Raw genomic sequence first — 25,680 nt, 5'->3', positions numbered from 1 at the left:
GCCCAAAGGCTTACAATCTAGAGGGAGAGGTAGGGACACGAGAGGTAGGGGACCAGAGTTAGGACAGCGTGGTGTTGCGTCCTGAGGCTGCCCGCACCTGCTTGCCATGTCACCCTGCGCTGCCTGATCAATACACCCCCAGGCTGGATTCTGCCCTTCCCAGCACGTCTCCTGCAAACAACTCGTGAAGCGACGATGTATACCTGCTGCCTGTTATAGGAGTGAGCTGCTTTGTTTCCAATATCCTCCACTGCACATCCGGATTGGAGCTGATGAGACACCATTATTTGGTACTGTATGCATTGCCCTCTTTGGGAGTATATGTCATGTTCACGCTTTGCTCCGCATATTGGCAAGCACAGTGTCTGTCGCTCCTGCTTATACTTTGATGAACTTTGCTTTGATCTGCCGCTATCCTGCACTGCATATCCGGATTGGAGCTGATGAGACACCAATATTTGGTACTGTATGCATTGCCCTCTTTGGGAGTATATGTCATGTTCACGCTTTGCTCCGCATATTGGCAAGCACAGTGTCTGTCGCTCCTGCTTATACTTTGATGAACTTTGCTTTTTGATCTGCCGCTATCCTGCAGCTTTCCGTTGCTTCCTGTCTGTGCCTTTGGAACTGTTTGCTTTAAACGAGCATTGGAAGAGATCTGCTTGTCCTGGCTAATTACCTTTATCTTTATATAAGCCTGTCACATTCTGCTGGGTTCGGCTGGACTTTGCTTTATCAATTTTTACCAACTGTTGACATCAAACAGATGTCCCACATATGAACTTCCATTGCAACCATCCAATGTGAATCAGCCGATATTTGAGTCCCTATATGTGAGCCATTTCATCAGGGGTGTATGGGCATGTGCAGATGTTGGTATGAGTGGGTAGTGTGTTGACGGCTAGTGGGTTGCTTGTTGTTTTAATGTGCGAATTTCTTTTTTATTGTGTATTCTAATTTTGATAATTAATAAAATCATTTTGATAATTTTTCTACAAACAAGTGTCTTTGTTGCTTGGAGCATATGCCCCGCAGTAGTACCTCCTAAATTGTGTTGTTAGGTTCACTCAAATGCATAGCATGGGTGCACAGTAATAGAGGTGCATGATCAGGTAGGACACAAAAGGAGTGAGGACCCTGCCCAAAGGCTTACAATCTAGAGGGAGAGGTAGGGACACGAGAGGTAGGGGACCAGAGTTCGGCTGTGGGATTAGAGCAATTGTGAGGGGTAGTAGGCAAGAGTGAAAAGGTGAGTTTTGAGGGCCTTCTTGAAGGTGTTGAAGGAGGGGGCTGCCCTAATGGGTGGAGGTAGGGAGTTCCATAGTGTCGGAGCGGCTCTTGAGAAGTCTTGGAGGCGTGCATGGGACTGGGTGATGCGGGGGACGGTCAGGCGAAGTTCATTGGAGGAGCGGAGTGAGCGGCTTGGTGTGTATCTCTGAGTAAGATCAGAAATGTAGGTTGGACAGGTTTTGTGGATGGATTTGTAGGTCAGGCACAATATCTTGAATCTGATTCTGGACTGGATAGGAAGCCAGTGGAGGGATTCACGGAGGGGAGCCGCCCTGGTGGAGCGATGGGAGGAGTGGATAATTCTGGCAGCCGCATTCATGATGGACTGCAGTGGGGCTATTCGGGTCTTAGGGAGTCCAGACAGAAGGGCATTGCAGTAGTCGAGGCGGGAAATTATGAGGGCATGGATGAGGAGTTTGGTGGTGGCAGGGGTCAGGAAAGGGCGAATCTTACAGATGTTACGAAGGTGGAAGTTGCAGGACTTTGTGAGGTTTTGGATGTGGGGAGTGAAGGAGAGTGCGGAGTCCAGGGTGACACCCAGACAGCGGGCTTGAGAGGTAGGGTGAATAGTAGTGTGGTTAACAGTGACCTGCACATCTGGGAGGTCCAGGGATGACCGGGGTGGGAAGATCATAAATTCCGTTTTGTCTAGATTTAGTTTTAGGAACCTAGCGGACATCCAGGAGGAGATGGCAGATAGGCAGGAGGAGACCTTGTCCATGGTAGTGGTGGATATGTCAGGGGTGTGGAGATAGATTTGGGTGTCATCTGCATACAGATGATAGTTAAAACCCATGGAGGAGATAACCTTGCCAATGGAGGATGTGTATAGGGAGAACAGTAGGGGGCCAAGGACCGAGCCTTGGGGGACTCCCACTGAGAGGTGGTTGGGGGTGGACGAGGACTCATTGAAGGAGGTCGTGAAGGAGCGGTTGGAGAGGTAGGATGAAAGCCAGGTCAGGGCGAGATCGTGAATGCCCATGGATTGGAGGGACTGGAGGAGTAGGGGATGATCTACTGTATCAAAAGCTGCTGAAAGGTCAAGGAGGAGGAGAATGGTGTATTTACCTTCAGCTTTAGCTAAGGCAAGGTCATTGACCACTTTGGTGAGAGCCGTTTCGGTTGAGTGGGCAGGCCGGTTGAGTGGGCAGACCTGTCATATACACACACACACACACACACACACACACACACACACACACACACACACACACACACACACACACACACACACACACACACACACACACACACACACACACACACACACACACACACACACACACACACACACACACACATATATATATATATTATAGTACACTCAGGGTTAACAGATGTAGGGAGAAGGATACCCCCTTCCCTTCATGATTCGCTGGTCCCTCACCTTGGCCAGTCATCTCTGTCACTAAATTATGTAAGGAAATTGATAACATTAAAGGAAGAGATAACCAGATAAGCTGGGAAAGATATACAGCAGTACTTAGACTATTCCCATCTCAGTTTAAAAACATGTTAGTCGACACTGTTCCTCTAAATACAACAGTATAAGAGCCTTTTTTCACTACCCTGCAATTTGCGATTTGATTCTGATCGCAAATCACAAGGTACATTAAACTAATGGAAACTGCAGCAGCAATTTCCAGTAGTGCGATCCGATTGCAATTTTGGTCCAAGCGCAATCGTCATCCTGCCGCGTTTTGGATTCGATTGTGCTGTAATGAACATAGTAGCTCAATCGCATGGTGGAAATTGAATCGCAATCGCGATCACATTTCATAGTGGAAAAGAGCCCTTACCAACATTTCCCACTGTTGTTCATGTTAAAGGATGTGTACTCGAGTCAACTAGGGAAACACAGCTATGGTTAGTGTTCTAGTTGGTAACCAACTATCCACCATTATTATAGCTCATTTGCATATCGCCATAGCATTTGACACATTTTACTGTAAATATTTCTGTTCACATATGAGCTGGAGAAGGGGCTGGTCTGCTTGCTTTCAGGCTTTCCTCAAAGCTCCTCGTACTCAAACTCTGTTAGAACTGAGCAGAGTCAAGCACTGCAGTCTATAATTTTCTATATACTTGTGATTTTAATCATGTGCATTTATTATGAACCTCAATTAGTGTGTTTTATATGTATGTGCCTGTAATTGTTTTGTTTTTTTTACACTTGTTACTGTAAACTCACTGAATGTCTTAGCTTGCTACCCAGCTAGTAGTTGAATGCTACAGATCTTTCTTTGAAAGTAATACATTTTAGGGAGGTTTGTATGTTTTGATGTTAGCCCTTAAAATTCAAAGGTGCATTTTAACACTCAATCCATAATTGGACAAGGAGAAATTAGGTCAGAGTCAGAATCGTTTATTTCACCAAGCATGACCGGGTCTTGCCCGGAATTTGCTTTGGCGCGATACAAACAAGCTCAAGTAGAGAATAGAACAAAAGATAGGATCACAATGTGCAATTAATAAAAACCAAGAACAACAGTTTACAGAATACAAAGGTTCACAAAAGTGACACGAAAAGACTAGTCAGTTAAAATTGTGGGCAGGTTGACTGACTGGTTGCGGCTTGGGGGGGGGGGGGGGGGGGTTTAGGAGTTCCTGTGTCTAGCGGTCTGGGTGGAAATGGCCCGGAGCCTCCGGCTCAATGGGAGCAGGCTCAAAAAGCAGTGACCTGGATGTGAGAGGTTGCTGGCAATTCACAGTGCTCTCGAACGTAATATGGTTGCTGTACAGGAGGTCGAGTGAGGGGAGGGACCTTCTGATGATCTTCTCTGCCGACCTAATGACCCTCTACAGTTTGAGCCTGTCACCAGCAGTGGCGCCGACATACCAGACAAAGATGGAAGAGCAGAGAATCAAGTGGTGGCGTGGTAGAAACTTTTCAGGATCTCTTGGGCCATGCCAAACGTCCTCAGTTGGCGAATGGAGAAAAGTCTCTGCTGGGCTTTCCACTGGGGGGCTGTCATGTTCCAGCTTCCAGCTGAGATCGCTAGAGATGGTAGTGCCCAGGAGGGCGCAGAGTACTCTAGCCATCTCAGTGCCATTGATGTAGATTGGAGGCGGGGGTGTGGGCAGACTTCCTGAAGTCAATGATCAGCTCAACCGTTTTGGCAGTGTTGAGTACCAGCCTGTGTTTTTTGCACCAGTGTCATATTCTGCACCTGCTGGCGGTACGCCTGGACCTTATCCTTGGTCAGTGTTCAAGGTTTAAAATGGTGGCTATCACCACCATCATAGCTGGCTGAGTACATATGGATTGAATCAGTACTCCAAGGTAAGGTTGGAAGATTTAATGTTCAAAACAATGTCCAAAGCCAAGTCTGATGTTTTGAGAGAAGTGGAGATCGCATTCTCAAGGGTACAATATGGGGAAAATATGTCAGTTGTGCACTTCCGAAAGCAACATGCAACCTTCTAGTGGCTGGTGCTGCTACAGTTATGATTGTCGTGCAGATTTTGGAAATAGAACAAAGGAAGGAGGAGCACTTTGTAGTGAAGTACCACATTAATCGTTAAAACATGCAATAAAAGATACACTTAATGTATGAGCGTAGTTAAAACGCCTGTAGTTGGGCCAAAAAGCCCGTCAGTAGGCTGTGGGATGTTGGTAGGACACAAGCTGGGCACAAGTGTCTAATACCATATATTTTTCTGATACTCCGTAGTGCAAGATTTCCCATCTCTTCCAGATTTTTGAAGTATCCAATATAAATTCTGTTGTAGACCAATTGGAAACTATTGAAAACTGGGTCTTTGATAAAAATGCTGTTGCATCATGTATACTGTACTGCGTGTATGTGTGAATAAATGATCGATCAATCTAATTTGAAGACACGTTGAATTTATCACAAAAAAATTGCTCACGGAAAAAGGGAAAAATGGCTTTCCATGCTAAATCATTGCTAGAGATATCGATAGGTAGAGTTAATGGGCCCTAGTATTATATTTAAAATTGTAATGTGTGTGTACTATGTATTCTTACCACAGATTTTCCCCCTGCTGTGATAGATGCCTCTAAGGGAAAGACTACAGAAGCTAAAAAAGCCTGGATTGAAGAACACGCCTTGATCCTGAAACAGACATTCTGGTTTGTTTTCTTGTTTATTATGTTAAAATAAGCTTTTGCAAAAAAGCCAAATACCACCAAATAGGCAAAACAGAATAAATTCTAACACTGAGTTAAAATTGAAATCCATGTTAATCGACCTCTTTCTGTTTTTTATCTTGTATGCACAATATTTCTTTGGTTACAGTAAATAAAGTTTTCTACCCGTATTCCTTGCCCTGCCACTTTTATCAAAATCTCATGACAGAGGTGTTTTTAAATGTTACTTTTTATATCTCATTTATAATTATTAGTTGATTATCTCTGATATCGCTCAATATCGTCTTCTTCCTTAAAGGAATACTATTGATGTATGCATTTATTTTTAAATGCTGTATGTTGTAGCACACATTAGGACAAGTACCGTATATACTCGCAAGCAAGCCGAATTTTTGACCCCCCAAAAGTGGGCCAAAAGTTGGGGGGTCGGCTTGCTTGCGAGTCATGTTTGCTCCTTATACCCCCCCCTCCGCCGCCGCCGCTGCTATTAGCTTACCCGGCGGCTTCCCATATCCCTCCCTCCGTCTCCTGCACTGGCTTGTAAATAGTTCGCAGCAGCTCGCCCCACGGCGGCTGCTGTGTGATGACGGAGGAAGCTGTAGGCAGAGCGGTTCCCATAGCAACGGCGATACACATCGCCCGTACAGGAAGCCGCTCTGCCTACAGCTTCCTCCGTCATCACACAGCAGCCGCCGTGGGGCGAGCTGCTGCGAACTATTTACAAGCCAGTGCAGGAGACGGAGGGAGGGATATGGGAAGCCGCCGGGTAAGCTAATAATAGCAGCAGCAGCGGCGGCGGCGGCGGGCGGGCGGGGGTCGGGACACTATCTACCTATACTGAGCACTATACTAGCTATACTGGGCACTATCTACTTACATTGGGGCACTATACTAGCTATACCGGGGCATTATAATAGCTATACTGGGGCACTATTCTAGCTATACTGGGCCCTATACTAGCTATACTGAACACTATACTGGCTATACTGAACACTATACTAGCTATACTGAACACTATACTAGCTATACTGAACACTATGCTAGCTATACTGAGCACTATGCTAGCTATACTGGGGGCACTATACTAGCTATACTGGGGCACTTTACTAGCTATACTGGGGCACTTTACTAGCTATACTGTGGCACTTTACTAGCTATACTGTGGCACTTTACTAGCTATACTGAGCACTATACTAGCTATACTGAGCACTACCTACCTATACTGAGCACTATACTAGGGCACTATACTAACTATACTGGGCACTATACTAGCTATACTGAGCACTATACTAGCTATACTGGGCACTTTACTAGCTATACAGGGCACTACCTACCCATAATGGACACTATACTAGCTATACTGGGACACACATGAGGGAATCACACGGCCAGCATTTCCTACCCCCGGCTTACATGAGGGTCAATCATTTTTTTCTGTTTTTTCAGTTAAAAGTGGGGGGGTCGGCTTATATGCGGGTCGGCTTGCTTGCGAGTATATACGGTACTAGGAGCAATTTGTTTCCTCACGCAGCTGTTCCTCTCAGCTGTAAAATCCTCCGTCAGTTTTGGCGTCAGTGTTGGATACAAAATGTATCTAATACTGAGCTCCCAGAGGGCTAGACCATGTCTCTGCACAGGGGAGTTGCTATCAACTCCTCAGTTTATAGTTTAATTATCACCTTGCTGAAAGAATCTTATTGATATGGTGGTAAGGGGTTAAAGATTCTAGCAATGCGTGTTTATTATCTTTGCTTCTCTTGACTGATAAAGATACTAATAATGCTAATTGTAGACAGTGGTCTGCCCCTCTCAGCAGCTTGTAAAGTGGATGCAGCCTGGAGTGAATCACCTCAAGCAGGCAGACAGTCTGAGTGTAAACACAGACTAGTGTTATAGCTAGTTATATTCCAGCAATATTACAGCTCATTTAGTTACCTGCTACCACCTCAGATCAGCCTATTTCTCCTCAGGTCTCCTGCATGCTGTGAGTGACACAGTGAAAAATATTTGTGAGGTGTGTGACAGAGTAACCAAGCAGCTCAGGGTGACCCAAACTACTATGAGCTGTGTGAGAAATTATTTTTTAAGCACGGATAGCGAGAGAGAGACCTGGGTGAATAAATAAAGTGCCCCTAGCACTAGGGGTAATGTCTACACTAATATAGAGTATTATAAAAAAAAAGTCGTTTCAATCGATAGTATTCCTTTAAAGTGAACTCGAGCTGAAAATAAACGGATATACTAAACAATTGTGTTTATCCTCCTAACCCTAAAAAATGACTAAGTATCTCATGGTTTTCTTTTTTAAAACCTTAACAAAGTAGGTTGGTTGTTGTGGTGTTAAAAAAAGGTCAATAGTTCATGTAGTTTAAGGGACTCCGAGCAGTGCGAAAACTATGGAAACATGCATATCATTTTAAAGCTCTCTTTCTCCTCTTTCCAATGATATATAACCCGCCACCCTACGCTTTTTAGTTTTCGCGATTGAAATTGCCGCGGCCGCGATTTCAATCGCGAAAATAAAGAAAACTAAAAGGCGTAGAGCAACGATTTAGGGGTCGCCAGAAAGAGGAGAAAGAGAGCTTTAAAATGATATCCATCTTTCCATAGTTATCTTGTATTACACAGGGCGACTTTTTCTGCTGAATGGAGCTGCTGACTTTGAGAAAAAGTCGCCCTGTGTAATACAATGTAATTATGGAAAGATGGATATCATTTTAAAGCTCTCTTTCTCCCCTTTCTGACGACCCCTAAATCGTTGCTCTACGCCTTTTAGTTTTCTTTATTTTCACGATTGAAATCGCGGCCGCGGCAATTTCAATCGCGAAAATCACGAAAACTAAAAGGCGTAGGGCGGAGGTTTATATATCATTGGAAAGAGGACAAAGAGAGCTTTAAAATGATATGCATCTTTCCATAGTTTCCGCACTGCTCGGAGTCCCTTTATCTCTCCCTGCCCTCAGAAGTTGTATTCGGCCAGGAAAACTTTTAAAAGGTACCAACTAGACAGAAGCTGTTACTTCCATGCTTAAAAATTAACTCTCTCAGCAGCAAAATAAAACACTTAAATCAGCCTGGTTATTAATGTTTTGTACTGCACATACACGTTTATCTCATCATGTCACATATCGCCTCGAGTACACTTTTATGTCGAAGAGTTTAATAATATACAATGGGGTGTATTTATAAAAACGGGTGCAAAGGCTACTTGAGTAAAAGCCGCACAGTTCTGTTTAGCAGCCAGTCAGGTTTTAGCTTTTTATTGAAGTGGAATATGATTGGCTGGTCTGGGCAATTGCTTTACTTTTGCACCTGCTTTGATAAATTTGCCTCCGTATGTACTGAACCACTATGAGCTTTAGCAAGGTTTAACTTAAACCATGTCTGTTTGTATCTTAGCGAGTTACCAAACTATGATGTAGTCATTCCAGCCCTTCTGAAACACGGAATTAAAGAGCTGCCTCAACATTGCCATCTTACTCCAGGTATTGAGCAGTACACTGTACCTGAAAATTGCTGCATTCTCAGCTAAACCAATATATGAATTTGTGACTGAAGAATATACTGTGTGTATGTTACAGTTTTTCTGTTCTTCTTTTTAGGGGTTCCATTAAAGCCAATGTTGGCACACCCAACAAAAGGAGTTACTGAAGTTTTGAAGAGGTTTGAGGAAGCCGCTTTTACCTGTGAATATAAATACGATGGGGAACGTGCACAGGTATTTATTGGGTGCAGCAAGGGGAACAAATCCATATCCCTTTTAATGGAAAAATTGCTTTAACTTTAAACTTTTAAGATTCTCTTTTGATCTCAATATATACATTGTTTTAAACATGTTCCCTTTTTGTGAAGGTTAAAGGGAACCTGAAGCGAGTAAAATTATTTAAAATGAACACATGACGTAGCTGCAAATGAATATTACATACTTACATCACCGTCAGTTCCTCTCAGAAGCTCACTATTTTCTTCTTACAGTGACCCTTCCAGTTCTGACAATATTTTTTCAGAACTGAAATATGCCAGTTACTGTCAGTTATATATCAGCAGCTGACAGTTACAACTGAATGTGCAAGGTAATGTCTATGTTTCCCTATGGCTCAACTAGGTGATATTACAGTTTAACAGTGTGCTGACCAGGAAACTGTTATGTGGTAATGGCCATTTTTAAAATGGAGGATAGAGCATTCCATTGATCACAGTGGACAAATGGGATGCAGGAGAGGGGAAAGAGATTGAGGAGTAGACTACACAGGAGGTAAGTATGACCTGTGTATGGTTATGTTGACTTTTTATTTTCAGTTCAGGTTCTCTATAAGATGATTTCACTAAGTTTACAGAGACTCAAAACAAACGAAGTATAACTTCAACAAGAGTTTCGGTTTTTGCTCCATATTGTGTTTCCAGTGCAGATATTTTCAATTCCTTTCTGCCTAACTGGAAATGAGACAGCAGCAAAAATCTTGTGGGATTCAGTTTGTTGTCTTGGAAACATTCACCAACTGTCCAGAGAGGAAGTAAGGAATTATCTACCAGGTGGGGACACAAATGGCAGTAAAACCCAAATCGAGATTCTAACCCCTTTCCTTGGTATAACTTATTTTTTTTTTTTTTTTTTTTTTGAAGCAGGGCTTATTTATACTTAAAGTACCTCTGTCGTAAAAATCTTAAAATGTATGTAAACAATTACAGTTAAGAAGTGCATCTCTTCCAGAGTAAAAAGGAGCCATAAATTACGTTTCCTCTATGTTGCTGTCACTTACAGTAGGTACTAGAAATCTGACAGAACCAACAGGTTTTGGACTAGCCCATGTCCTTATGCGGGGTTCACAGGGATTTCCTTATTTTCAACATGCACTTAGTGAATGGCAGTTGCTCTGTCCAACTGCCAAAAAAGTGTACGGTGAGCAGGGAGGCTGGCCAGCATCTTTGTTTAATTCTTTTTCAGGGAGTGTATTTATAAAGAATAAAGGTCATGCTGAGAATCCCCTATGGAGAGATAGACGAGCCCAAAATCTGTCGGTAATGTCAGATTTCTACTACTTACTGTAAATGCCAACAACATAGGAGAGAAGTAATTTATGGCTCATTTTAAGAGATCAGCGCACACTGTAATTAGCCCACTGTCGGCACTGTAATCGGCCCACTGTCTGTATGTGCACAGTTAATTGTGAATGCTGGAGTTGACAAACCTATATCTTAAAACGTCAATAGCGCCAGCATTTTGACATATTTTAAGCACACGTAAATGTATGTATACTAACACTTCAAGATCGAACGAATAGCAATGTAAGGAGCTCAGCAGTTGAAGTCTCTCTTTCTTGCATTGCTGGTTGACATTGACCGTGTATCTTCTGTTGGCAAATATTGTTTTATGGGGGGAAAAAGCTAAGAAGAGCTAGAAATACTGTTATAAAATTGTATACTGATTTACTGTATTTTTTTTTGTTCTTTTTTTCCTAATAGATACATATATTGGAGAATGGAGATGTACATGTATATAGTAGAAATCAAGAAAACAATACATCAAAATATCCTGATATAATTAACAGGATACCCAAGGTAATATTTTTTGTTCCGTGCTCTCTCTACAAACCAGGTAACCTTCCCTGTTGGTCCTTTCTACTACTTCTTTTATAAAATATTTTTTCCTGACCTTGCTCGCTTATTTGGCAGTATGTAGAAAATAACTATTGGTTGCGTCCATTGTCCCACCAATGGAAGCTATAAAAAGTGAAGTGAAAAATGTATTTTGAAATATACCTCTGAAAAGAGTTAAAAAGGATTTTCAAATATTCAGAAAGTGTCCATAAGCTAAAAGAAAGCCAATATCTCCAAAAGTAGAAGGCTATCTAGAAGTGTAAATTGTTTTTGCAAACAGTAAAAAAAAATATAGAGAAGGAATTAAGAGTGTGTGATTTGGTGGTGTTTGTGTGCTCAAATTAAGAAAATGTGCTCACATTTTATTTTGAGGTACTTGGCCTGAACCCCCAACTTGCTCATAGGGTACTGTAAATTAGACAGTCAGACAGTCTCTGCAAAAAGTAAATTTATTTATACTACTCTTGGCTGGAGACAAGAGATAAAACACTGATACAGTATGTGGCACTCATAAAAAATGTATGTGTATAACTATTCAGTACATTAATCTGATTTCTTTAAAGTGGATCCGAGATGATATATCTTATCTAAAGTTTAGATAGTTTACACAGCAAATCTAGCTGCAAACCGCTTCAATAGAATGATTATTTCTTTCTGTGATACAATGACAGCAGCCATGTTGTTTGTAAACATTACACACAGGCAAGCTTATCTGCATCTTCAGCACTCAGCCTATGAAAAAAAACGAATTCCCCCCCCCCCCCCCCCTGCCTCTGAAATCTCTAGCTAGTAATACCTCCCCCTCCCTCCTGCCCAGACTGAGCTCCCATGAGCCCTTGCTACTGTCTGAAAATGCCAAGGCTCTCTGAAAAGCTGTGGGCGAGGCTTATTTAGTTTATAGGGAATTAGAGTATTAAAATAAAAACAAAAGTATTTGGCTTGAGGAATGCCCTATAAACAATAGGAAAGGAACACAGTAAAAGTTCATCTCAGATCCACTTTAAACATATTGGGTACTAACTAAAGTAAACTTCCTATTAGCTAAATCATTTATATATAATCTAATACATCTATAATTGTAAAATTATTTTATGAATAAACTGGTAAATGGAATAAAAAGTAATTATTGCCGTCATCGCAGATTATATGACATTATGTAGCATTATCAACACTTTAAGCGGTTTATATCATGGCTGTATTGTCAGACAAAAGAAGTTTAACCTCCCCGGCGTTCTATTGAGATCGCCAGGGAGGCTGCGGGAGGGTTTTTTTTTAATAAAAAAAAAACTTATTTCATGCAGCCAACTGAAAGTTGGCTGCATGAAAGCCCACTAGAGGGCGCTCCGGAGGCGTTCTTCCGATCGCCTCCGGCGCCCAGAATAAACAAGGAAGGCCGCAATGAGCGGCCTTCCTTGTTTTGCTTAGATCGTCGCCATAGCGACGAGCGGAGTGACGTCATGGACGTCAGCCGACGTCCTGACGTCAGCCGCCTCCGATCCAGCCCTTAGCGCTGGCCGGAACTTTTTGTTCCGGCTGCGCAGGGCTCAGGCGGCTGGGGGGACCCTCTTTCGCCGCTGCTCGCGGCGAATCGCCGCAGAGCGGCGGCGATCAGGCAGCACACGCGGCTGGCAAAGTGCCGGCTGCGTGTGCTGCACTTTATTTGAAGAAAATCGGCCCAGCAGGGCCTGAGCGGCAGCCTCCGGCGGTGATGGACGAGCTGAGCTCGTCCATACCGCTCAGGAGGTTAAAGGGACTCCGAGCAGTGCAGAAACTATGGAAAGATGCATATCATTTTAAAGCTCTCTTTCTCCTCTTTCCAATGATATATAAACCGCCACCCTACGCCTTTTAGTTTTCTCTATTTTTGCGATTGAAATTGCCGTGGCTGCGATTTCGATTGCGAAAATAGAGAAAACTAAAAGGCGTAGGGCGACGATTTGGGGGTCGTCAGAAAGAGGATAAAGAGAGCTTTAAAATGATATCCATCTTTCCATAGTTACATTGTATTACACAGGGTGACTTTTTCTCAAAGTCAGCAGCTGCATTCAGCAGAAAAAGTCGCCCTGTGTAATACAACGTAACTATGGAAAGATGGATATCATTTAAAGCTCTCTTTCTCCTCTTTCTGACGACCCCTAAATCGTCGCCCTACGCCTTTTAGTTTTCTCTATTTTCGCAATCGAAATCGCAGTCGCTGCAATTTCAATCGCGATAATAGCGAAAACTAAAAGGCGTAGGGCGGCGATTTATATATCATTGGGAAGAGGAGAAAGTGATCTTTAAAATGATATGCATCTTTCCATAGTTTCTGCACTGCTCGGAGTCCCTTTAAGGCAGGGGTCTCAAACTCGCGGCCCGAGGGCCATTTGCGGCCCTCGATACAATATTTTGTGGCCCTCGCCGGCAAAAGCTTCCTTATAGTTCGCTTCAGTGCTCCCAAGTAATCCGCCGCATCCCCGCCGCTAAACGAACCAAATCGCCCGGGGGCAATCCGCAGGCATTTCCTGGAAGGGGCAGAGCTTTCAGCTTCAGCTCTGCCCCTCCTGACGTCAATCGCCGCACGGATCGCCGCCTCTCCCCGCCCCTCTCTGTGAAAGCAGAGTGAGAGGGGCGGGCAGAGGCGGCGATGCGCCGCGATTGTGAAATTCCCAGCCTCATCCTGACTTTGCCACCTGCGGCCCCCAGGAAAATTGAGTTTGAGACCCCTGCTTTAAGGTCTTGTAACTTGGCCAAGGTAAAGGCATAGCACCATATACACCAAATGAGATAGAACTGAGAACAACTTGGAAAAAGTTAACAAATTGAGCAACTGAATTTAATTCAAAAGCTAAACAAATAGTGTTTTGAGAGGCATAAAACAGGACATAAAAAAACAAACAAAATGCTAGCCTGCTATACTATCAGTACAATCACTTGTGATGCCACATCTAGGGTATGGCTTACAGTTTTGGGCGACACCTGACAGGAGGGAGATATTTAATAAAATAACAGGCAACTAAATTAATCCGAAGTGGAAGGTCTCACTAAGAAAGGTTAGAAAACTGAGTTTATTTAGTTTGTAAATTAGATGACTGAAGCCTTATACACACATTAGATGGTTCTTGGCTGAGGTGGTCAGTTTGTACCCTCTGTGCCACGAATCTCGAGAGTGTACAAGTGATCTGCCTGGTGAATCGTCTTGACTATGGCACTGTTACACTGTTAGGTCACTGAGCAAGGGGTGTGTGGGCTAGGCTCCAATAACAGCAGGTATCCTCTAACTCAGTGATGGCTAACCTCAGCACTCCAGCTGTGACAAAACTACAAATCCATGATGCCTCTGCCTACCCGAGTTATGCTTAAAGCTGTCAGGGTATTGCAATGCCTCATGGGACTTGTAGTTCTACCACAGCTGGAGTGCCAAGGTTAGCCATCACTGGTCTAATTAATGTGTGTAACCCCAACCCATTATATAGTTAGTTATTTTAGTTAACTGATGGTTTGATGCAGAAGCTGATGCAGTCTGTTGTAGATGGTTAATTTTCTGCCCCAATAAATCACAATCATATGCTGAACAGGCCAACACTTAACTTATTATTAGTATTACTATTATTATATTTTGTTTTTTGTAACTGTAGGTTAAGAAAGACAGTGTAAAATCTTGTATAATTGATTCGGAAGCTGTTGCATGGGACCCACAGAAGAAGCAGATCCAACCCTTTCAAGTACTCACTACAAGAAAACGAAAGGTTGGTTTAAATTCCTATACATTGTTTTACTCCTATTTTGACTGATTTGGCTGTGATTTTTGAAAAATATTTAATGGTAGTGTATTTGTCTTTCCTCGGTTTGCATGTGTGTGCAATTTATTCAATTAAGGATTGCATTTTCATCTTCAAAGTTGTCTAAAAGGGAACAGAAGCAGCAATAAGCCAAAAAAAGATTCTTTCCTAAGTAGAGGGAAGCCCCTGGATCCTGCAGAGGCTTCCCACGTCCTCCTCCAGACCACCACTGTTGCTGCGCGGGACCCTCTTGAAGATCACATTCTTCATGCATGAGCGCACCTGCGCAGTAACATGAGTAACATGGAGCCTCTCATGGACGTGCGGCTCCGGCTCACTGTGCTGGCACACCCATACTTGTGAATGCGCAGTACAGCTGAGCTCTTGTAAAAAGAGGAGAGCAGCCATGTAACCTATCTGACAAGCTCTCATCTGATATGTCCTGGAGGTCCCCGTACAGCAACAGCAGTAGGGGGCAGGAGGACGTGGGAAGCCTCACCAGGATTTTTTTCTTTTGGGGGCGGGGGTTACCGCCTTGGGTACACTTTAACCATTTCCCTACCCTGGTAATTTTCCCCGTTCAGTTCAGCTCTGATTACTTTGGCAATAACTTTATCACCAATTAAACTTATAGCTTATATGTAAACAGTTCTATTGTACATTAATCCCACACATTTTATTTGTCTATCCCTCCTGTTTATTTAAAAAGTTCATTTGTTTTGATACTGTATTAGATGTAACAAGTAATGTATACAGTCTGCTACCGTCTGCTCCAGGAATGTGTATTTGAAACTTGTTTACTAATTAACTCTGCCTTTGAAATCCCTGGGAGGAAGAGAATGGTTTGCTGTAATTCCTTTTCAACTCTGTAGTGCTGTTAGGCCACAGATAAATAAACAGTGTTATCTAAGATTTTGTAGGGAGGAGGGTGCAGAGATTACTTTCACTTCAGAGGGGCAGAAAGTGGTTAAGGGTAAAAAAAAAAAATTAATTACTCTGCACAGCTGAGTTCTTATTGATAATTGACACTACTCACCCCAGTCTTGTGTGGCTGGGGTGTGTCCAAAAAGGCAAGACTACCTCTTATCTGTGGAAATGGCAGGAGATTGAGGAGGAGGAGCTGGACTGCAATCATTATGGCCATTAACAAATATAGCAGATCCCTAAATTAATTTCCCTATCTTAACGTGTGCAGTGTAATACTGGTGAGCCGACTATTCTATTCACGTTAGACCCTTTAGATTTACCCAAAAGACATAAGGATGTTCTAATTTCCCTATGGTTCTTCTTTCCTTTGTATGATACATTTTTGGCTCCAGTCATCCACCTGCAGGTAGGCTGGATAGATGAGATCAGATCCTCCATGTGGATGAAGAAAGTTTTTTTTTTTTTATCACCGGCTATAAGTAATTGGGCTTTGTATAGCCTATCTAAAGGTGCATACACGCCTTTGAATGTTACCCATTGTGGATCAGGACTTGATCCCCTCGGGCGACATCGCTGGGGCAGTTTGCACACACGTGTGTCAGCTGTGTAGCTGCCGGTGCGCTATGTTGCTATGCAGGGGGCGGAGGGACGACAAGTGCCATGTGCATGATGTCACAAGGCAGGTGGGGAATCGGCGTCGCTGGGAGTGAGTAGATCCACCTAACAGATCGCTGGTGGGTTGGGGGCTTGGGGACTGCCAGACACGCCTGATTATCGGCTGTCAGGCGTATGTACGGTTCTTTAGTCTTGTTGTTCTGTCTACTTGGATCAAGATGGCTGAAGGTTTCCAATCCAGGGTTTTTGTTGTTTCCAGAGACTGTGTTCAGGCCCAGGGTTTGGACGCTGAGCCTTCTTGGCTGCTGTAAGAGTGGGAAAGTGACAGCTGAAGTGCCATTCTGTGTCTCCGATTTAAAAAAAAAAACTAGTTAGTTACTTCTTAAAGGGAGCTTGGCTGCAAATACCATATATATAAAATCAGTGGCAGACACAATGCTTCACCCAGAGTACCTTAATAGCAATCTGCAGCAGTGTCCTGGATGTCATCTTTCAAATCTTCTCCCCTTCTCACTGCCCTTAGCCTCAAGTTCAGGCTTGTAAACACGCCTGACTAAAGTCAGCTGAGGCAGTGAATAATGACTGCCTCAGCTAATAATCAGGCATGTGATCAGGGGCTCGTGACCCTCAACCTGCAATCAGTTCACTCGGCAGATCAACTCACCAACAGCGATGGCCGGTTCCACAGTTCACGCTTCTCCCCCACCACCTTATGTCGCGCACGCGCTGCTCCGTCATCTCTCCGCGTATAGCAACACAGTGCATCATCAGCTACACACCTCACACGTGTCTGTGCAGCCTGGCCCAGCAATCCGATCCCCGATGGGCCTATTAGCTCTTGGAGATGTCATTAGTCTAGGGCACAGGTGTCGAACTCCAGGCCTGGAGGGCCAGATCCCTGCCAGTGTTTAGGATGAACTGAAAGATGAACTAAAAGAGTGGATTGTGTTCTACGCTGTCCTCCCGTGGTCTGTCAGTCGTGATCAGCCCTGGTAACTGCCACAACCGCGTCAGTCTGGGTCTACTGCACATGCGTAGGAGGTCCGCACATGCGCAAAAGACCTAGACTGGGCCCGGCTGAGCCTGTTACCGGGTCAGACCGCGTGAAGATGGCATGGGACTCGCACATGTTTATGGGGTGGGAGGAAGTCCCAGGTAGGTATCGATTCTTTAGATATTGTGATCTCTGGTACACTTTAAGATGTCTAATAAAAGGTGCTTAATACTGTTCATTTGCTTCAGATTTATACTTAACATTTTATAAGTTATTAATGTCATGATATGTTTTTATTTTAGGATGTTGACGCTTCAGAAATAAAAGTGCAGGTGTGCGTGTATGCTTTCGACTTGCTGTATTTGAATGGAGAGGTGAGTTAAATTCCTCCAGCTACTTGCATAGGAATATTTTTAACCTGGTGTATGCCTTCTAACTGTAGAGTACATATAAAATGTAAGTTTACTTGCTGAAATTTTGCTTGCAGTCTCTAGTTAGAGAACCGTTTTCACGAAGACGCCAGCTACTAAGAGAATCTTTTCTGGAAACTGAAGGGGAATTCATGTTTGCTACATATATGGACACAGCAAACACAGATGAAATCTCAGAGTTTCTTGATCAGTCAATCAAAGGTAATGCGATAAGAGATGCCTTACTGTCCTTTCTGTAATAAAAATATTGCCAATTAATTGCTTTTATGATTTATTTATTTATTTTAGACTCTTGTGAAGGACTGATGGTAAAAACACTGGACCAACATGCAACATATGAAATTGCAAAACGCTCTCACAACTGGTTAAAAGTAAGAATTTTTATTTTAGGTCACACCTGAGAGCCAGATGCCACAAACACATGCTGTGCTATGACTTTGTAGGTCTTTTTTTTTTCTTAGTGTATTGTAGCTATATTATTAATATTTTAATGTAGAAATGTCTCCTTCCGCCTTTTAGTTGCTCTTTCTGCAAAGTCAGTTATGTTGTAATAGTCATTGATATGCATGTAGTGGTTTTCTTCAGGGCAAAAAAATATGCTTTCAGGGCATTCCGTGTCAAATCAGCACTCTGGTTCTGATTGATGTCCTTCAGTTTTGATGAAACTTGGTGTATCTAGTAATCTTACGTAATGATTAATAGAAATAGGGAAAATAATAAACGTCTGCCTTTCCTTCAAAATTAAGTACAAATTATGTGAATTTTTGTTAAAATTCGGTGTATCCAGAAATGTTAAACCGCCATCCTCCTGGCCATAATGCATGAACCAGAGACATTTAGTTGCCACTTCTTATTCAAATTAAATGTTTATATTCAAAGTTTAGGCGTCCATCAATCCTATGCCTGCTTTTTAAAAGGAACCCGAGGTGAGAGACCTGAAAGCTGACATATTTATTTATTATTGTCATTGCTCAATGACAGTCTTTATATGTCCCAGAGATAAAATACATGAACTATTGACTTTCTTTTTCCACTGCACTCAGAAGCTGTTCTCTGAATATTATTATTATGGCTGTAATTTCTTAGTAAGGGTTACTCTGTAATCAGACTGCATCCTGACTGGAGATAAACTGTCACTTACATACCTGAATGTTAACTCTTTCAGGCAGAAAAAGAAAAAAAGCAACGCACTCTAGTTAATTTGTGTGCTTGGTGCTGTACATACACATATGAATCTCATTATGTAATCTCTGGAACACTTAAATAACAAGTTTTTGTTATTAATACTTAGACTTGTTTAACTGCTTGCCGACTGCATCAGGCCGACGGGCGCGGCTGCAGCGAAAACCCAAGGACCACCTAGTCCTGGGGCTTCGTGTTGCAGGAGATCACGCATGCTCCGCACTCATGTCCTGTTTCGTAGGCAGAGCTCTGCTCCGCCTTCAGTCTCCCAGCGGCGATCGCCACTCAGATGCTGTTAAATGGCGAAACCGCCCTCTATTTACCGTGTACAGCGCTGCGATCTACAGCAGCAGTGTGACACGGCTGTCCCGTCCAGAGTCTTGGCGGTGATCCACTGTTATAGGCTGAAGCCTATGACAGCCAATCACAGTGATTGGCTGGAGGGAAGAGGGAGGGCGGGGATGGAAAAAAATAAGTACAAATATTATAAAATAAAACAAATATTTATGAAAAATAAAATAAACACTGGGGGAGGGATCATACCCCACCAATAGAGAGCTCTATTTGGTGGGGAGAAAAAAAGGGGGGGGGGGGGGGCATCACTTGTGTGCTGTGTTGTGCGGCCCTGCAGTGAGGCCTTAAAGCTGCAGTGGCCTATTTTTACAAAAAATGGCCTGTTCTTTAGGGGGGTAAAGCCTGATGTCCTGAAGTAGTTAAGAATACAGAAAAAAACTGTTTTCAGTAGTAGGGGGGTTTGTTATTTGGCCCAAATTGGGTCCAACTATCTTATATATACATGCTGTATTTAGGTAATACTATTAATTGCTGGTTTGTCTCTTTTTAGCTGAAGAAAGATTATCTGGATGGAGTAGGAGACACACTGGATCTAGTTGTTATTGGTGCTTATCTGGGAAAAGGAAAGCGAACTGGAAAGTATGGTGGCTTTTTATTGGCATCATATGATGAAGAGAGTGAAGCGTATCAGACCATCTGCAAGGTTAGTTTGTATTTTCATGTCTGTATGTGATCTTATTATTTGCACAAAGGACAATTTCCTGAAGGAATGGCTTTTGGAAGTTATTGGCCTCAATTCGCTAAAGGCAGTTCGGTAAAATAATTTAGGTGTATAAAATACTGCATTCGGTATTTTACAGTTTTTTTCAAAATTCACAAGGATTTCCCGCATGCTGCAGATGTTCAGTAATATTCAGAAAAAACATACTTCAGTTCACTAAGCCCTGTTTTGTAGTATGACCAGCTGTGGAGCAGGTCAGGCAGCAAGCTATCAGTCTTCTCTTACAAGTGTGTGCATAAGCCGTTCTATTTTCTGTACAGTGCATCCCCGGCATCCATTTAGATGTGCATCTATGCTTTTCTGTGTATCAGTATACAGATATGCACATAAAAGGAATACAGAAAAGCCTTTTTAAATGTCCCCTTCTCCCGCTCTGCCGTTTTGAAGTCCCGCCCGCCAGACTATCAGATCAAATTGCTACATCTGTAAATTTTTACGCATGGAAATTGTGAGTTATTGGCTGTCATAGCTGGAGATAAATACCAAACACTTTTACTTGATTTACTGAATGCTTTAATGTTTGTGAATTACAATCTGTTGACATTTCTATTTACCATACAAGTCGTTAATTTACCTTGCTAGTCAGTAATTTTAGTTTAGTGTAGTAATCGGTTTAGTGTTTTGGCATTTGGCAAGGTGATTGAATAGGGCCCCCCTGCATAAATGATAGCATGGGGCCCCCTTGGTCCCAGAACCCCATGCGGGTCACGTGATTGGGAGCTGGCAAATGGCAGCAGAGAGTGTTCCGCTGTGAAGCAGTATCTAGAAGTAGGAAAAAATTATAGACGCTCCTACTACTCGCCACTTTGCATGGCGGGAGGGGGTGGCAGGGATGGTTTTTGGGAGAGACCGGGAGTTTTTTTTTGCTAATTGGCTGCACTTGCGTTTGGGGGGAGGGAAGAGGGGCCCCCATAACCTTTAGGGCCCCTCTGCAATGGCAGGGTTGATTGCTACGCCCATGATACAGATTTTATATATAATAATTCTTGAAATCCATTTCCCAAGTCAGAGAAAATGTAACATAGAGCTCTATATCTGCATTTAAAGAGGGCTTGGATATTTTCCTTGCTTTGAAGAACATCCACAGCTATAATTACTAGGTTATTCCAGGCAGAGTTGATCCAGGGATTTATCCGACTGCCATCTGGAGGAATTCTTCCCTTTTAAGGATAATTGATCCAAGCCTGTAAAGGCTTTTCACCTTCCCCATAATCAACTGGGATATGTGCAGGATCAGGACAGTGTTTTTTTTAATTAGTTTTTTTTCTGGTCAAACTTGATGGTTGCATGTCTCTTACCTTCACCAAACTAGCTATGTAGCTCCTTTTCACTGTGTTTGTTAAAGAGGAACCATAACGACATATAGTAGAATGCAGTAAAATCCAGTAAATTATTCAGGATACCCACTTTTATGTAAAATATCCTGGTTTCAGCATCAGAAACACTTCCTATGGTTACAATATGTATTGCTGTATATTGGTATGTATTCCCATCATCCCAGCCTAGACTGTTTAGTATGTGGAACTTCTGCCCCACCCCCCCAGAGATTTTTTCTACTGGCTTTAGAACTCTCAGTAAATGAACATTCCGCAGACATCGCCAGACAGGACTAAAGATGCAGCATCCAGTGACAAATTTCAGAAAGAAAATCGGGGAAAGGAAAGATTTTACAATGGGCAAACACTGACTAATTTATAATTAATTATAGTAAAAAAAAAGTAGTTTTATTCATGATGTTATTTTGTCCCCAGTTCTTCTTTAAATAAAAACAAAACAAAAAATGTCAGGCAGTAATGTACTGTGTTGAATGTACTGACAGCAGAAATGGGGGATATGTGTGAATGTGTGTAGGTTGTTTGAGGCTAATTGCATGTAATTAATTGATCATTACACTCTATTTCATTTAATCATTCCTGCTCAGATTATTCCAGTGTAGTGTATATTTTTTGTGACAAGATTTATTTGCTCAAATGCATTGTATTTCTCTAGTATTTTTGAATGCTTAAGGGCATCTATTGTTAAAAAGGAAAACTCTGTCCACGGTTACACAGTAACTTACATTTGTCAGCTTGTGTTTTTTTTCTTTTCATTTCTAATTTTGTTCTATAAAATGAGATCACCTTTTTCTATTATGTAATGCATAGTCAGCTAAGCGCAAGGATAAGTCCAAACGATGAGGAGGGGGGTGGGTGCAGCTGTAGTGTCCTTGTCAGTATTACATTTTCCCACAGCCTTCCTGTGTAACATTTACAGGGGGATTGTGTCATATAGTAGCATTGATCACCACAATAAACTGTAAAAAGCAAATTCCTTCTCTTTTGGTCCACTTAGGCTTTATAGATTATGCTGTGTGGATATAATCACATTGGCTGACACACGATGACATGCTCTCCTCCCATGGCTGAAGAAACAGTGTGTGTAGTGGGCATCTTCTACTGCATTCTTGGGATTTACATGTTATGTTCTGTCAAAGACATTGTAAATCACAAGAATGCAGTTGAAACAACACACTACAGGATCACCGTTTCTTCTGTCAGTGGGGCAGAACATATGTGTGACAAGCCTGGCTGATTTATTACAATTTATTACCTCATCCTTCTCCCATGTCGGCATGGCTGGAGGAAAACACAGGCTTCACACACAAGCAACACTTCCTGCTGGGTACAATGTTTTGTGGTGATCAAGAGCATCTTACAGCCCTGATCACTATGTGAAAACCTAATGTGCAGCAGCCATTGCAGGGAAAGAGAAGTACAACGCCAGAAGAGGAGATTATATCTTCCTCTCCCACATGGTATATCCCACTTCAGGTAACGCCTTCAGTGCCTTCCCTGCGTCAGAGATCACGCTGAATATTTGTGAAAAGTTCAAGAAATCAAAGAAAAAACAGAACGGTCACTAAAAGAGACATGGCCAAACCAGTACATTCAATTATTTAAAAAAGTGCTTTTATTGATAATTGTCCTTTAATCAACTGTTCCTGCCTTTAACACATTGTTGGTAACTTAAAACATTTTAGTTTAGGTTTTTAATGCCAAGTTATCTTTCTGTGTAGACATTGTTCTACTTTACATTTTTATTCTGCCTTTTATGAGTGTAATTATTTATTTCAGATTGGAACAGGTTTTACAGATGAGGATTTGGAAAACCATTACAACCTTCTCAAGGTAATCTAGCATGCAAAATTTGAAAATAACTGTAGACCACAGTGGACATAAGCAAACTGCACAGTAACATAAGTGCCTTTCTTTCTAAATATATCCTTTGTATCTTGCTTACCTCTGTAAATGAAAGCTTCTGGATAATCCAGAGGCTTCCTCCGTCCCCCTCGCCTCCACCGATCTAGTGCTGGGACCCCCAGAATTTTTTTGAAAGGTCTTCGTCAGAAGGTGTGCATGGCTGTGCTCCTATCCATATACAGGCTCAGGTGCAGGATGCCTCGCGCCTGCACAGTAGCACAGAGTCACTCTGGCTTTTTCTGCTGAACCTGACAAACTTGTCCTGCACTCATCCTGAACCCGAGAAAAATGTCCTCCGCACTGTGGACATGCAAGTTTATGTACATGAGCATGGCTGTTAACTTCTGAAGGTCTCTGCTCTAGATCAGTAGGCAGGAGGAGGACCTAGGAAGGATCTGTCTGGAGGATCCAGGGCCTTTCATCTACTGAGGTAGGCATCTACATTTTTACTTATAGATCTCACAGGTTTGCTTTAACTGCTGGTGTGTTCAGAAATGCTTTGATATCTTCATTTGTTTCCATAAATTTGATCCCTAGGACCATGTTATTGACAGTCCCCGCAGCTACTACCGTTGGGACAGTGGAGCCGAGCCTGATAACTGGTTTGAGCCAGTACAAGTTTGGGAAGTGAAGTGTGCTGATCTTTCTATATCTCCTGTATATAAAGCGGCTATAGGACTGGTATGTCTCTTAGACTGTTTGTGTCCATGGGAAACAACTGCATATTCCCTATATGGCATATTGATATTGGTGTCTGTGTATTTTAAAATGACATTCATTAACATAAACAATGAATCTATATGGCTACCATTAGAATGCTTGATCTATATGGCTACCATTTAACTGCTTGATTGCTTATGTCTGTCTGAACTTGCTGGATAGCCACTGTTCATCTTTACAGTAAATGTATTTATTGTGCGCTTACAGTAAATGTTAAAACTGCACTTAACTTGGATATTATTGCTGTTCTGTGTACTTTTATCATTTGTGCGTTGTGTTATGGGCGGGTTTTTTTTGGGGGGGGGGGGGCTCTGCCTCTGACCCAGGTGACCTGAGTTTGTACCTCGGATCTTCCTGCTCAGTAAGGAGTCCTTGGGGCTAGATTCCTTAACACTGAGCGTGCCCTGAGTCCGCCAGGAGAAAAAACGCAATATGAATGTTATTTGTCTTGTCTTTTCACCATAGAGCTTTGTGTGTCATAGATGAGGAAAGGAAATGGAAGTGTACCTGAGACAAACATTGAAAAAGATTTTTGCTTAACCGGGGCTTTCTCCAGGGCCCTGTTGTTCATATTCCTCACAGTCCTCCTGGTTTCATCAGCTGTGCTGCTATCAGCCCTGTAGAGTCCACGACTCGGCTCAGCCGCAGACTACTGCGCATGCACAGTCCTGGCCATGCGCGCCTCTTCCTCAGTCACGCTTGACCGGCATTGAGGAAACAGGCGGACTTTAGCTGGCTGGAGGAAGCCCCATGTAAGTGAAAATCCTTTACTCCAGTTCATCTCCAGTTTTCTTTAAAGCCTCTGTCTAAATTCAGGTTTTAATATACTAACCTTTCCATCTGGTCAAATAATTTCTATGTAACTAAAGTTGCTGAATACTTTCAGTTACAAGGAACACACACTTGTGAACCTTGTCGTGCCCCAGTGATGAGCAGGCTCAAATATTCAGAACCCTATATTCTGAACACGTCCACACCCCCACTGGCTGCACTGACCATCTTCATAGTTCCCCAGTAAGTGAGTGACTGAGAGGCATGGGGAGTGGTAGCTTAGCAGCGCCTCCCCTTTCAGAAGAAAGGCCACTTGACTGCACTCAGAAAGTAAGATACCACTGAGCCTATGCTGTTTCCATATAATGTATTAAAGTATTAAACCGCATTTGTATTCAGTTACACATACATAGCTTAACCACTTAAAGGATACCACAACCGAAGGGTTGTGGTAAAAATGATTGCATCACTGTGTTGATAGTAAGCAGCACATACCTCCTGTCCCTCCAGCCCCCCTCCGTCTTGTGCCGTTCTCACTCTTTCCCTCCCGGTGTTGTGCGACTTGCTTGAACTTTGCCCCGGACATACTGCACCCTGTCCGCACAGTATGTCCTTCCCCCTTCACTTCTGGCCGGCGCATAATGCGAGGCTCAGAAGCGCGCTGTCCCCTCTGAGCTGCGTGTGCGCTCCATTAAACCGAGCGTCACATGTCTTCGGTGTAATGGAGCGCACACGCAGCACAGAGGGGACAGCGTGCTTCTGAGTCTTGTATTATGCGCCGGCCAGAAGTGAAGGGGGAAGGACATACTGTGCGCACAGGGCGCAGTATGTCCGGGGCAAAGTTCAAGCAAGTCGCACAACACCGGGAGGGACAGAGTGAGAACGGCACAAGACAGAGGGGGGCTGGAGGGACAGGAGGTATGTGCTGCTTACTACCAACACAGTGATGCAATAATTTTTACC

At 42.9% G+C, this 25,680-nt stretch overlaps 1 protein-coding gene across 1 annotated transcript in view; it reads left to right on the top strand.

Annotated features, from left to right (window-relative positions):
• Positions 1 to 25,680, top strand: part of LIG1 (DNA ligase 1) — a 156,446-nt gene that overhangs the window by 123,623 nt on the left and 7,143 nt on the right. Inside the window, exons 16-26 of the mRNA XM_068241007.1 lie at positions 5,287 to 5,386; positions 8,804 to 8,889; positions 9,007 to 9,122; positions 10,868 to 10,963; positions 14,620 to 14,730; positions 17,602 to 17,673; positions 17,787 to 17,931; positions 18,019 to 18,101; positions 19,757 to 19,909; positions 23,101 to 23,154; positions 23,764 to 23,907. Of these exons, the coding sequence (XP_068097108.1) occupies positions 5,287 to 5,386; positions 8,804 to 8,889; positions 9,007 to 9,122; positions 10,868 to 10,963; positions 14,620 to 14,730; positions 17,602 to 17,673; positions 17,787 to 17,931; positions 18,019 to 18,101; positions 19,757 to 19,909; positions 23,101 to 23,154; positions 23,764 to 23,907 (1,160 nt within the window). The remainder of the gene's footprint in view (positions 1 to 5,286; positions 5,387 to 8,803; positions 8,890 to 9,006; positions 9,123 to 10,867; positions 10,964 to 14,619; positions 14,731 to 17,601; positions 17,674 to 17,786; positions 17,932 to 18,018; positions 18,102 to 19,756; positions 19,910 to 23,100; positions 23,155 to 23,763; positions 23,908 to 25,680) is intronic.

The sequence above is a fragment of the Hyperolius riggenbachi genome, chromosome 6, assembly GCF_040937935.1.
Source record: "Hyperolius riggenbachi isolate aHypRig1 chromosome 6, aHypRig1.pri, whole genome shotgun sequence".
In the NCBI taxonomy this organism is placed as follows: domain Eukaryota; kingdom Metazoa; phylum Chordata; class Amphibia; order Anura; family Hyperoliidae; genus Hyperolius; species Hyperolius riggenbachi.
The sequence above is the reverse complement of the archived record's forward strand: the minus strand, read 5'-3'. Positions and strand labels throughout refer to the sequence as shown.